This window comes from Gobio gobio, assembly GCF_949357685.1.
Source record: "Gobio gobio genome assembly, chromosome: 10".
NCBI classification, from domain to species: Eukaryota; Metazoa; Chordata; class Actinopteri; order Cypriniformes; family Gobionidae; genus Gobio; species Gobio gobio.
Window position 1 is genome coordinate 2971253 of NC_137116.1, and position 12805 is coordinate 2984057.

General features: G+C 37.0%; 2 protein-coding genes across 9 annotated transcripts in view; both read right to left on the minus strand.

Moving 5' to 3' along the window:
• prickle3 (prickle homolog 3) overlaps nt 1-1927 on the minus strand; it is a 78957-nt gene extending 77030 nt beyond the window's left edge. The window contains exon 1 of one of the 2 annotated variants that reach the window (XR_013817349.1): nt 1669-1870. Coding sequence is in view for 1 of the 2 variants with exons in the window: in XM_079827687.1 (XP_079683813.1) it covers nt 1669-1710 (42 nt within the window). In the remaining variant the exon portion in view is untranslated. Of the gene's footprint in view, nt 1-1668 lie in introns of both variants that reach the window. The other variant, XM_079827687.1, reaches the window with a different exon arrangement.
• Nucleotides 1928-3257: 1330 nt separating this feature from the next.
• The window catches only part of plp2b (proteolipid protein 2b), a 43389-nt gene continuing 33841 nt past the window's right edge, over nt 3258-12805 (minus strand). Inside the window, exons 2-6 of one of the 7 annotated variants that reach the window (XM_079827694.1) lie at nt 8165-8320; nt 7980-8078; nt 7743-7839; nt 4093-5190; nt 3258-3737 (exon numbers count right to left, since the gene is read on the minus strand). In XM_079827694.1, coding sequence (XP_079683820.1) covers nt 5177-5190; nt 7743-7839; nt 7980-8078; nt 8165-8320 — 366 coding nt within the window. In that variant the 3' untranslated portion in view covers nt 3258-3737; nt 4093-5176. Of the gene's footprint in view, nt 3757-4092; nt 5420-7742; nt 7840-7979; nt 8079-8164; nt 8321-12805 lie in introns of all 7 variants that reach the window. The other 6 variants (XM_079827697.1, XM_079827696.1, XM_079827698.1 and 3 more) reach the window with 6 other exon arrangements.

Genomic DNA, 12805 nt, shown 5'->3' on the forward strand with positions numbered 1-12805 from the left:
TTCATGAGAGACCGTAAACGCTGTGAGATGCAAGACAATTTTTGGAAAAAATTCCAACAATAAAGTGAAATTGAATTGAATGAAGTAGCAAAAGTAACAAAAGTTAACATAAGTAACCTGAGAAAGAAAAGAAGTGAAAGAGGTAATGACAGGTGACGTAAGTACGGTAAATAAAAAAAGTAACAAAAGTGCAGAACGCAATGTGAATAAAAATGCAAGTAAGGGAAGTACGGAATGTAAAAAATGCAAAAATTAGTACAAAAACAAACTACTTTCATAAAAACAAAACAATGACCTAAGATTTATCTCTCAAAGGTTATTGTGCAGATTACTGTGAAGACATTTGCAGAGAAAAGATCATGTGACAAAGCATTAATCAAAAGAAATTGTGACACGCAGTGTATGCGTAGAAAAAATACTATAACCTGAAGGTTTTATGTAGAAAACTAGTCTCCCGTCTCTTTACGGTGAGACAGGATGCCCTCTGGGTGTCTTCCTGTCCACACCCTCAGGGGAAATTTCCTCTCGATTGTGACCATGACAACAGTTACAAGAGGTCAAAAGAGCTCAAAATCACTTTTTTAAAGTTTTATGAGGCCCACTATCATTGTTTCCTCATGGTCTGTCCTGAGTAGGACATTCTGATTTAAAACTATGGCATTTACAAGGGGGTCACGGATCTGTATGTATGCCAAGATGCTTGCTTGTGACTCCTGGTCCAATTTAAAAGGACAACATCAGCTTCTGATCTCCATTCATTTCATTTTGATACATAACTACAAGATTTATTTCACCGCTAAGCCCATCTGGTACGGATCTGAATCAACACATTACAGAGAGCAGCTTCAGGAAACAAAGAGTTTCCTGTTCTAATCCATTCAAAATATTCTAATCCAATTAGCATCTTCAATGAATATAGGCCTAAGCATGTCCTGATGTTTTTAGGTTATGTTTACTTTTTGTCCACTCTCCCTTTCCAGATATTTCCTCAAAGCACGACCTTCAGAAAGGAAAACATGAAAAAAGTCATAGGCTAACGTTTAGTAATATTCTTAAAACTGAACTTAAATCTGTGGTATAATTTGTTCTATTCTTGTAGTCGTTTTAAATAACATTTCAAGAATAATTTAGCATTAGCCCAAATTTGTTACTTTATACATACGCTAAACACACATTATTTTGGGTAAATTCATGCTAAATTTGAACACTAAAACGTCTAATTTATTTATTATTATGAAATGATACTTCAACCGATGTCGTCACCTGCACAGGTAACGGTGACGTAGGCAAAAATAAGCCACGCCTCCTCAATTCAATAGTTAACAAGATCACGAAAATGGCACATTAATGGTTAGGGGGAAATAATAATTTGATAACTATACAAGCTGCAGGCAAAACTTGCTGCTGATGCAATTAAAAATAAATGTAGGAGTGTAAGTTATAATATGTAACCTAGGTTATAATACGTGCCTTGCGATGAAAACAGTCTCCTCAGGTACACAAAAGTAACTTTCGACCATCAGAACAACAACACGATGGGTTTAAACGACCTTTAAAACGTCAAACCACGCTACGTCCATTCAAACGCCTGAGGACAGACGGTAGAAAAGGATCAAATGCCTGTAGATTGTGTTAAAAGCGGGATGCCACGACATTAGAGCAACTTACCGAGCGGTTGGAGCGTCGCTTCTTTGATCCGCGCGTGAACATGTCGGCGGCTGTAACGTCTCGCGCCTGGATTCACGCGAACACTCTCATATGTCCGCTGTAGTTTCCTCGAATCTAAAGTAACTTCTTCTCGCTCGTCTCCGGGGTCTGGTTTCTGGCCTGTAGATGTCTGTGCTGGCAACAACTCCACAAGAAGTTGCCCGTAAGAACGTCTAACCAGACGGGCTACACCTACAGGACAAGTGTTTAACTGTAGTGTATCAGGACCACCCCCTACTGTAGCCTACCTTCCACTCTCATCACAACAACCAGTCATCTGTACGAGAGCGAAACACCGTAACACACTGCAAAGTGATTTTTTTTAATGGGGTTTGGCATTAAAAATACTTTTATTAGTATTGTGTGTAAAGTGTATTGTGATGATCTATCTATCTATCTATCTATCTATCTATCTATCTATCTATCTATCTATCTATCTATCTATCTATCTATCTATCTATCTATCTATCTATCTATCTATCTATCTATCTATCTATCTGGGTTGTTGACATGACATGGCATTTTCACTGTCACACACGATAAAAATTAATAGGCTATAGTATTGTCATCATATAAAATGCAGTAGGCCTAAATAGTTAAACAATTATTTGTCTTGCATGGACCTGTTGTTATAAAAACTGCTTTGTTTTTAGATTTTTTACCTCAGGCAAAATTGTCCACTGACAAGTTTAATTAGTTATAGGACCCCATTCAAGATCATGTTACTGTGAAGCCCATGACATATGCACATGGTAAGATTAGTCTCAGAATTTTTCAAATAGCCTATTTAACTTTTTTGGAACCACTATAAAAGTATTCATTTCTGTTGTCTTTTGGTGCGATACCCCTATATTGTTAATTATGTCACACCATAGGACACACTTCAGTAAAAATGTTCAGTGAAAGAATTGAAAAGTTAGTGACCCCTTATATTTTGTCAAACATCAGACTTCACACTATAACGAAATGCATTTTTTTCTTCAAAAGGGGTGTTTTACAAAAAAGCATTTTTTACTTATTTGTCCCTTCCCACCTATCGATTGATCTATCTTTATGTATTTTTTTATTATTCTTTAAAATAATATTCTATTTTGTAGCTATATTTAAAAATGATAGACTTTTTTTTAGAAATTACACAAAAATGTAAAAATAAAGTAAAATAATCGTGATTAACTTAACTTCTTATGAATGACTGTGTAGCCTATATATTTATTTAAAAATATCTCTTTATGAAGTTGTAAAGGTATGCTAATATTAATAGGCTACCTATCTATTTTCGCCATTTAATTGTCAGGTTTTTTTTATAATTACGATGAAGAAGCTGCCATCTAGTGACATTTGTCACATTTTCTCTTCTTGTCTTTACTTTTAAAACATAAGCCTACTGCAAATATGATATAAAGTAAATTTCTGTTGCTTATAAAACCTCATTGTCAGTCGTCATCATTCATTCCAGCAGGTGGCGCGCGCACCTTATTCTTCACTCACTCGCTGTACCGTTTCTTCAAATGTTTTCATACAGATGTAAAGGTCCACACACACACATTTTTAAAAAGTTGAACACGTTATAACAGCCTTTTATTGAATGTTATCGAAAGAACTCCAAAAATACCAGCAACACCAATTAGACAGAGACTTGAATCCTGCAGAATTACTTCCACATGCTGTAGGCTATGTCTGAAAACAAAAAAACATGCAAAAAGCGTTCGTCTGAAAATAAGTCTCTTTTAAGAGAGCAGAACATCCTGAGTTAATATTTTTTTACAGAACTGTTGGCATTTCTGACCATCTCACAAATAAATGCTGTCGTCGGGTAGTGTGGTAGCCTGAGGGAGGCTGCAAAAACCAATACTTCAGACATGAGAGGAAAAAACAGGCAAACAGTCTTCACAAATTCCAATTTATCATTTATAAATTGTTACAACAATAGATACATGTTATAAATGGTTTCCAAACAGAAAAAAGACACTAGTCTAAAACAAAACAGGCCAGATTATTGTGTTTTACTAAAATGGAAGATTTATGAATCTCTGAACATGGGACGCTTGACTAAAGCCCTATTCTGACGGGATTAGTTTAACATGGCGAGGTGGGGTAAAGTAATTATTACCAGAGCTTCTCAGTGATTTTAGTCCCGTCGGAATGTGCAATCTCAGTAATCATTATGGACAATATCAGTAAAGATTACGTCGACTTTAACCTTCTGTAAAAAGGTTTACCTCAGGTAATACTATTCCCGTCCGAATAGGGCTTTAGTCAAGCGTCCCATGTTTTACATTAAAATTACAACTGTTGTGCATATGGCATTACAGCAATCATGTGTCAGGTGAGAAAGATAATTTCCTGTTCCAGAAGCTGTTCTGCTTATTTAAACGTGAAGACGACCAACTGGGAGTAGCTGGCAGTAAACTCCTCAATGAATCTCTTTCAAGGCACGCCGAAAAATAATTTCTTATTACACAGTTGAGTAAACATTTTTTATTAATGTTTCCTCAGGAAATCTTGAAGGAGGAAATGATGACAAACCGATGACAGTGCCGTTTTAGTATTTCTTACTCTACATTACTCAATAGGGTTGAACGGAATAGAGGCTGATGTCTAATATATGAATTGGTTTATTATTAGAATACAAAAAGAACACAATTATGGCAGTGAGCAACCTTTGAGGTAACAGGTTAAATAGCAATATATAAGAAAGATGAATACAAATGAACATATTGTACCAACACATGGACATCTAAACTCGTTCTAGTACAAATTTGTGCCATCGTAGAAGATATTCCTTCCTTTTCAATGAGAAAATCCCTTTAAATTGACTTTTTCTTGACTGCATGCACCTGAGTTGAATATAACTGGTTAGACTGACACAAATCCTGTTTGAAATAATCAAAAACGTATACAATTAACTTATTTTAAACACAAGAACATCAATTGTAATTAGAATTTAGTTACAGTTGCAAGCTATGGTGAGCTTAAACGTTTCTTCAGAAAAAAACAGCACCAAACTGAATAAGATCCAGTTTTCCAACAAAACGTAATAATAATAATAATAATAATAATAATAGGCTTTCTCTAGTAAAGAATGGGAAGACAACTCTTTTGATAACTGTTTTATCTGACATTTTATTAGCCCTATATCCTACTAAATGTTGTGATTTGCTTTTGTAACCACCCAATCTGTCCAAAAAAAAATTGTGGTAACAGAAGCCGCCTGACGAAAAGGACAGTAATGAATCTTTGGATGCCATAGCTTTCTGTTCCTTCATATATCTTTAATGGCTGTTCGTTAACTTACAGCTCACTTTTCAATCCCTTTTCTGTGTAATGGTTTCATTCCTTTTGCATTCCTCTGGTCTTCATCTCTCACGGTAACTTTGCGATAACTCTCAGGAATTCTCTCCTTTTGCCATTTTTAGAATCGTTCTCCATGTTTTGGTTGCTGTTAATGTTGTAGTGAGGAAAGTAGCTTTCAAACTGTGTCATCTGTTAAAAAAACAAAGAGAGAAAACAAAAAGGGAAATGCAAAATAAATAACTGGGGAATAGTTAGTTCGGTTTAGTTGTTATAGTTACACGAAGCGAAGAGGGGACATGTAAAACGGCATAGCTTTTGGTTAGATACCAGTGTTGCCACTGGCGTCTCTACCAGAATAACTGTTTGGCTCAAATGCCAAATGTCAGTTGTAAACATCCCACAGACGGCCTTCAGCGACCTGTTCAAAGAGAGTTACAACATGTGTCACCTTTAGAGGCTTAAACCTCGAAAAACTTGCATAGATGCTGCTGGGTGAACAGATTTAAAGGGACAGTTCAACCAAAAAGGAACATCACCCTCATGTCATTCCAAACCCTTAAAAAGTTTGTTCATTTTCACCTCGTGATATCTTTAATGAGATTTCTGTCCCTCCACTGAAAGCCATTCCACAAACCTTTGATGTTTCAAAAAGATCATAAAGGCATTGTAAAAAGTAATCCATACGAATCAAGTCTTCTGAAGAGACACAATCGCTTAATATGATGAGCAGATTTATTTTAGGCGTCTAATATACATATATTAACTTAGCGTTGGCAAATGCACAGAGCACATCAAATATGGTAAACGGGCGCTCAATCGTACTTGCTTAAAGGCACAATATGCAAGATTTTTAGATTAAAATATCCAAAAACTATGAAAGCTTAGTCTAGAAATCTAGACGCACCCTAGTGGCAGCAAATATAATTTGCAGGCAGGGTAGTCTAGCAACTCTCCGTTGGCTTGCGAGCTGGAAAAACCAAACTCTGGTCAGGACAATCACATCGTGTATTTCGAATCGGCTTTGGCTGCGACTCTGGAAGACTTGGAGTTAAGCTTTTCTTGGAGAAAAGAACAAAGAACGGCATTGATGTCATTCTTAAGAAAGGAAGATGTGTCCGAAGATGTGTTTTATCTATCAACTTGCTCCGCTTCATCTTCTTCGTTGCTCTGGTTGGTTGTAGCGCTATCCTATTGCGTGCAGAGGGAATTTGAAAGACAACCGTTTATCTCACCCCTCGGATTGAGCCCTGCCAATGGTGTGTTTCCAGACCCAACATCTTGATGTGGGTCTGGCTTGTCAGGCTAATGGAAGCTTGTTTCCGTCACAGAATAAAACATTTTCCCAGCAAGATAATTGCGACTTTTTATCTCACAATTGTGAGTTTATCTTGCAATTCTGACTTCTTTTCTCAGAATTGTGTGATTTCCAATTGCAAGTTATAAAGTCCAATTATGAGGGGTGGGGGGGTTGGGAGACCACTTTTTTCTCAGAATTGCGAGTTTATATATCACAATTCTATTAAAAATACTCGATATAGACTTCTAATTTGTGACCGGTGTTTTGCTCTATCCTCTGCGGTTCAGTGTTCGTCAATACGTCATGCGTCGGCACGTGTGTAAATTTAATCTAACAGTTGGGGGGGTAATAAACATACAATTTCTCAAGGGCAATTTTTGAATGGGACACAAATAATACAGCCAAAATTGTACTTGTAAGGATATGTGTGACGTTGTGGTGCACTAAAAAATGTCCGTTTTTCTTTTCTCTGACATTTTATCTGGCCAACAACACAAAGCAATAGTTGTTTAAATATGAGTTATCATAGGTTCACCATGCGGTAATATAATTATTAAATTATCTTGCTTCTTCCAAATAGCATTGAGCAAAACCCTACTCAGCGGTAGATCTACAATATTAGCCTAATATCAGTTCACACATAGGCTTATCGCCGTGTTAGTTGTAGTGGGTGACTTACAACAAGCTATCACTAAAATATCAGACTTATGGAAAAATACATTGGTTATTATCATTTTGTGTCATTGCTAATTTATTAATAGCTCAGCATCGTCTGTTTTAAAGAGAAAATGATCAATTCATCTGATGTTTAAAGTGAATAAAATAACTCCTATTTACTGGAGTTCCACAACTACTGAAGAACTTTGTTCTCTCCCAACGGACTTGTGTGTGTTGTTGAGGTGCGTGATGGACCAAACCACTGTGAGGCAAGAGAGGGGGAACTCAAAATGTTTCTAAACTTAAAAGTGCATTTCTGCCCCATTTGCGTTTGTATTGTTTTACTACTTACACAATACTTTTAAGTATGTATAACTATGGGGGGGGGGGGTCCTGACGATTTACACCTATGTGCGTCGGGTCAGAGGTCACTCTTTGGGCGGTACTAGACTCACGTACGGCCGTTACAGAAGCCAGTGTTTATAGTTTATAAAGTTCGAAATATGGATATTTTTCTTACAAAAATGCATCACTTGGTGCCGTATGGATTACTTTTATAATGGATGGATGCGCTTTGGTCCCATTCACTCCCATTATAAAGCTTGGAAGAGTTAGGATATTTTTGAATATAACTCTGATTGTGTTTGGCTGAAAGAAGAAAGTCATATACACTTTGCGACTGCGTAAATTATGGGATCATTTAATTTTTTTCATATTTTCCAAATACCCTTTGCGGCCAGTGTACTTTCTAAAATGTTTAAAGAAATGAGCGAGTGTGTTTATGCACCTGTGGGAGCAGCTGTGTGCTGTCTGCTGCTCTTGAGCTCCAAGAAGATTGTGTAGGAATCATAAGCGAACAAGATCCCAGCCAGCAGACCGAACACCTGGGAGAGAAGGTGAGCTTTGTTATAGACAGATGCCAGCAGAGTGATGATCAGAGAAGGATATATAGCCCTAATAAATTCGATTTGTTCATAAAAATGAAAGAACGGAATGTTTTGATGCTGAAAGTTGGATGTCTCACCCCACCAGCGATGCGGGCCCCATCCCCAGCTCCACCGATCACGCAGATGAGAGAGGTAATGAGATAAAGCGCTGCACCGATTGCAGCGCGGAACAGATCCTGAAGGAGCAAACAGAAAATCTGAGTGACAATTGCACATGAAAAACTCGCCATCACAATGCAAGTGTGTGTGAATTCATACTCACGCTCCAGAGCCAGTTCACCACCAGGAACTGTTTGTCCAGCTCCATCATGAAGATAATGAAGAAGATGATGGCAAAGACCATCTCGCAGATGGCGACAGCTGAATACCCTCCATACATTGATGCGGCATAACAGATAAGGATGATGAAACTGATGAGCTAAAGAAAACAGACAGACAGAAAGTTTACTAACTTCAAAAAACATCATTGCATTAGAACATGTAGTTGTAAGGATGTGAACATGGTTTTGATCAGGAAGTCAAGCATTAGCTGTTAGGCCCTTACAACATTCTCCAGACTAAAAGCCTGGCCTATTGCAGTGATGAAGCAGAAGTAGTGGCAAATTCTTCCATATTGTGACATGCATCTGAGTGTATCAGATTACAGAGGAAAAAAAAATTAAGGGCGAGGTTTGGCTCTATCCATCAGTTATTGATTGGATTTTGAGATGTTGCCATTGCACTAAAAAATGATTGCGAAACTGCAGTTGATTTTGGAAGGGCAGGGTTTAAAGGGATAGTTCACCCAAAAATGAAAATGTTGTCATTACTTACGGTAACCAGACAGTTGACAGCACATTGACTTCCATAGTAGGAAAAATGTATGTCAATAGCTACATCGACTGTTTGATTACCAACATTGTTTAAAATATCTTCTTGTGTTCAACAGAAGAAAGAAACTCATACAGGTTTAGAACAACATGAGGGTGAGAAAATTATGACAAAATAAAATTTTTGGGGTGAACTATCCCTTTAAGCTGATTGATTGGAGAAGTTCAGGGGCACGTTCAAAGCTCAAAGTGCAACGTTTTGCTACGGTTTCCGGTTGAACGTCATGTTTCCTGGAACAGGTAACAGGTTTGAGATGCGTTTTATCTCGTTTGGTGGGTGTGTCAAAAATGTCAGCCCAATCAGCAGCAACATGTATATAAAACACGCGGTATTAAAGAGACAGCTCACACAATGGTCCAAGTAAAGTTTTTTACAAATGTGTCCGCTGCAGCTCAGTATGTATACGCAACAATTGAAGATATTAGAAGACATGATTGTCGTAAAAAAAAAATTACATTATATATATCAACATGATGATGTATTTATTTATATTTTTAGCTTCATTGCAAGGCAAATTTCATATATGGTAATTAAGTGCTTTACATAAAAATGAGAAAGAAAATACAAGCTATTAAAAAAGTAAGAACTAGAAATAAAATAAAATACAATTAGAATTGATTACCAGGAGATAAAAAAAGGTTAATTAAATGGGATTGGGATGTTGTCTTTTATTCTGGACGGCAAGGGCAGTGATTGCATGTATTTTGCAGTATTAAACACGAATTTATATCGATTTTATCAGGCTCCGAAAATTCCTCAAAAAGAACACAAAGAATGTGCCTTCTCAGCTGCCATAGTTGCAACTCTTGCGTCATCAGAACAGGGTGTTCAACGCAGCGCCGTTTCCGTTTAAAAAACGTTTTGTTGGGGCTGAACGCAGCCCAGCATTCAAAAGAGAGAAGTCTGACATTTTTCACCGGAAGATCGATTAAACATTACGAGGTAAAAAAATAAATAAACGTTTCAAGCATGAAACATATACATGGATGAATTGTTCACAATAAGATGTATAACTTGTATATACAAAACAGATGAATTTAAAAAACTAAACTAAAATTTAATGAGAACATTTTTGTCAACTGGGAGAGTTAAAAAAAATCTTTCAAATGTATTTTAAACTGAAAAAAAATAAAATAAAAATAGCCACAAATTAAATAAACTTTTTGATACATGATAATTTGATGCATTATGAAACTTGAAACCATTAGAAATGGCCTAACAATAAAGTCCCAGTGAACCGGAAGTTGCAACCGATTTTATTTCAGTGCTGTGATCACTGGTGTAGTGCAGGCTATACGCAGGTATACGGTGTATACCCACTTCTTTATCAGTCGGCATTGCGTATACCCACTTTTAAATCCCCTCTGATGCGCATCATTCAGCAGTTCTGCATTAGCCATGAGAGTCCAGCACATAATTTATAATTATATGTATATAACGTTGTATCACAAAATTACAATTCAATTACTATTCTTTATCGATTAACTTGCAGTTAGGGAATCGCGCTTAAAGGGTTAGTTCACCCAAAAATGAAAATTCTGTCATTAATTACTCACCCTCATGTCGTTGGACACCCGTAAGACCTCCGTTCATATTCTGAACACAAATGAAGATATTTTAGTTGAAAGCTGATGGCTAAGAAAGGCTTCAGACAGGCCTCCATTGGCATTCAGTACATTGACACTTCCAAGATCCATGAAAGGCACTTAAAACGTCGTTACAAAGTCTATCTCACAACAGTGGCTCTACAATAATTTTACGAGAATATGACGCAGATCCGGCGTTCGGACATATGACCCAGAACCGATTTGTTTACGAGCAGAGGAAGACGCGCGTGTCTAAGCTGTTGGATTCTACATTGATCGTGCTTTAGGTCTCGGCGTAGTGCTCAAAATGGGGATAAAGTGTGTATTTCATGGATTTCCCGAACGCCGGCGCTACGTCATATTCACGCGCATGCGTCGTGGAGGCACACACGGAAGTCGAGAACAAGTTGGATAAAGGTGTTATTTTGATTTTTTTTTGCGCACAAAAACTATTGTCGTCGCATCGTAAAATTATTGTAGAGCCACTGTGGTGAGATAGACTTTGTAACGACGTTTTAAGTGCCTTTCATGGATCTTGGAAGTGTCAATGTACTGAATGCCAATGGAGGCCTGTCTGAAGCCTTTCTCAGCCATCAGCTTTCAACTAAAATATCTTCATTTGTGTTCCGAAGATGAACGGAGGTCTTACGGGTGTCCAATGACATGAGGGTGAGTAATTAATGACAGAATTTTCATTTTTGGGTGAACTAACCCTTTAATGACATTCAACAGAAGCGCTCTCTCTCTCTCTCTGTCGCACGCGCAATCCGTTCTCCTTGCGCCTGAATATTCAAATACACACGCACACAGATGTCAAAATATCCATCGTGTGGAGTAGCCTATCTCACAAGAACACAGTCGGTTATGGCTTAAGTGTACGTAAACAGGTGGGTAATAACTGGATATGTGTCAGAATATTACGTCGATTTATTCAGCAGCCAAATTAAAAACCTGTCTGTCTTAATGTTAATCAAACAACTACAGGTGTTAAATAAATGTATACATATTAAATAAACATACTGTATCCGTTTTTGTTTTTTATTTAATTTAGGCTACTATTGTTTTTGTAATTTGCTTATTTGCTTCTTTGTTCTTTTATATAGCCTAAAAAATAACTCATATTAAATTTCTCATATTAGCCTGATGCTCATATTGCCCACCTGCACAAACCAGCTGATATGCAATGTAGTCTTGATTTGGGTGGTCACTCTGCATTTGAAAGTTTGAAAGGGTTTTAAATCTTCTTAATCAAGTAAAATGACTCAAAATCAAGTAATTTAACAGCAAAATTGTGGCCAGTGAAAATGCTGAGTGGCTAGTAACTTTGGAAAACCACGAGCCACAGTGACTGCTGAGCAAAAAAGTTCATGTCAAACCCTGTATAATAGTTTAATATATTGTTTTGAATATATTGTTGAATTCTTTGAAAGATAAAAAAAATAAAATAAATAATAATCTCTGACACCATGCTTGCCACCATATCTTATATTCATTCATTAGGCCTGCGTAGGACCAGTTATATGTAAATTGCAACTTAAACTTATAATGTTGGCACACTCAGGCCTACACTATCTGTTGCAAATGAGCCATTCTAAGACATAGTTCACAAAATAAACTACTGGCAGAGACTATTTGCAAGGTGAGAGAATAGTTGTTTGACAGGTTTGAAAACCCCTAAGGAATTGTCAAAGTGTATAAGTATGTAGTTGTCTTTATTGTCTGTATGCCAGTATTGATTGCAAAATCTGCACCTCTTCCGTGGCTAATATTAATGTCATAGTGATCCTTACTCCGTGAAGTCAAGCAGCAAAGTCAAGAGACAATGTGCAAATACTACTGGCTCATTTTCGGGTGAACTAAATATGCAAGACTAGTCTTACATGTCACTGTTTATAAAACAGGATGTTCATCTATTGCTGGGCCACTTTAAAAAAAATTGGGGGCATAAATTAAGAGTATACCCACTTCTCCAGGCACCACTGGCTGTGATGTATTTCCAAGTGAAACGGAATATTGAATAGAGGGCAGGGTTTTAATCAGGGTATCTTGCGTCCATTCCAAATCCGTTTTCAATTAAAAAACAGAAAACAAAAAAAACAAATCGTTTTTCTTTTTTTCATTATTTTCAGACAAACGAAAAACGAGATTTCTGCTTGATTTTTCGTTTTTCATTCAGAGGTAGAAAAATGTATAAACAGTTTGAATATTCGATTTCTACATGTGGGCGGGAATTATATGCCCCTTTCTGCTGATTGGTCAGCCGAAGATCAAACTATTCCGTCATCGGTTCTTCCTCAGTTCCGCACAGCAGAATAAAAGTCATGCGCTGCCACAGCTGTGTGGATTCTTAATGCTTTTATTGCAACTACATTTCATATATTTTTCTCATCAAACAACCAGACTAACGAATGGCTCGACACAACCCGTACCAGGGCAGAGCCTAGACA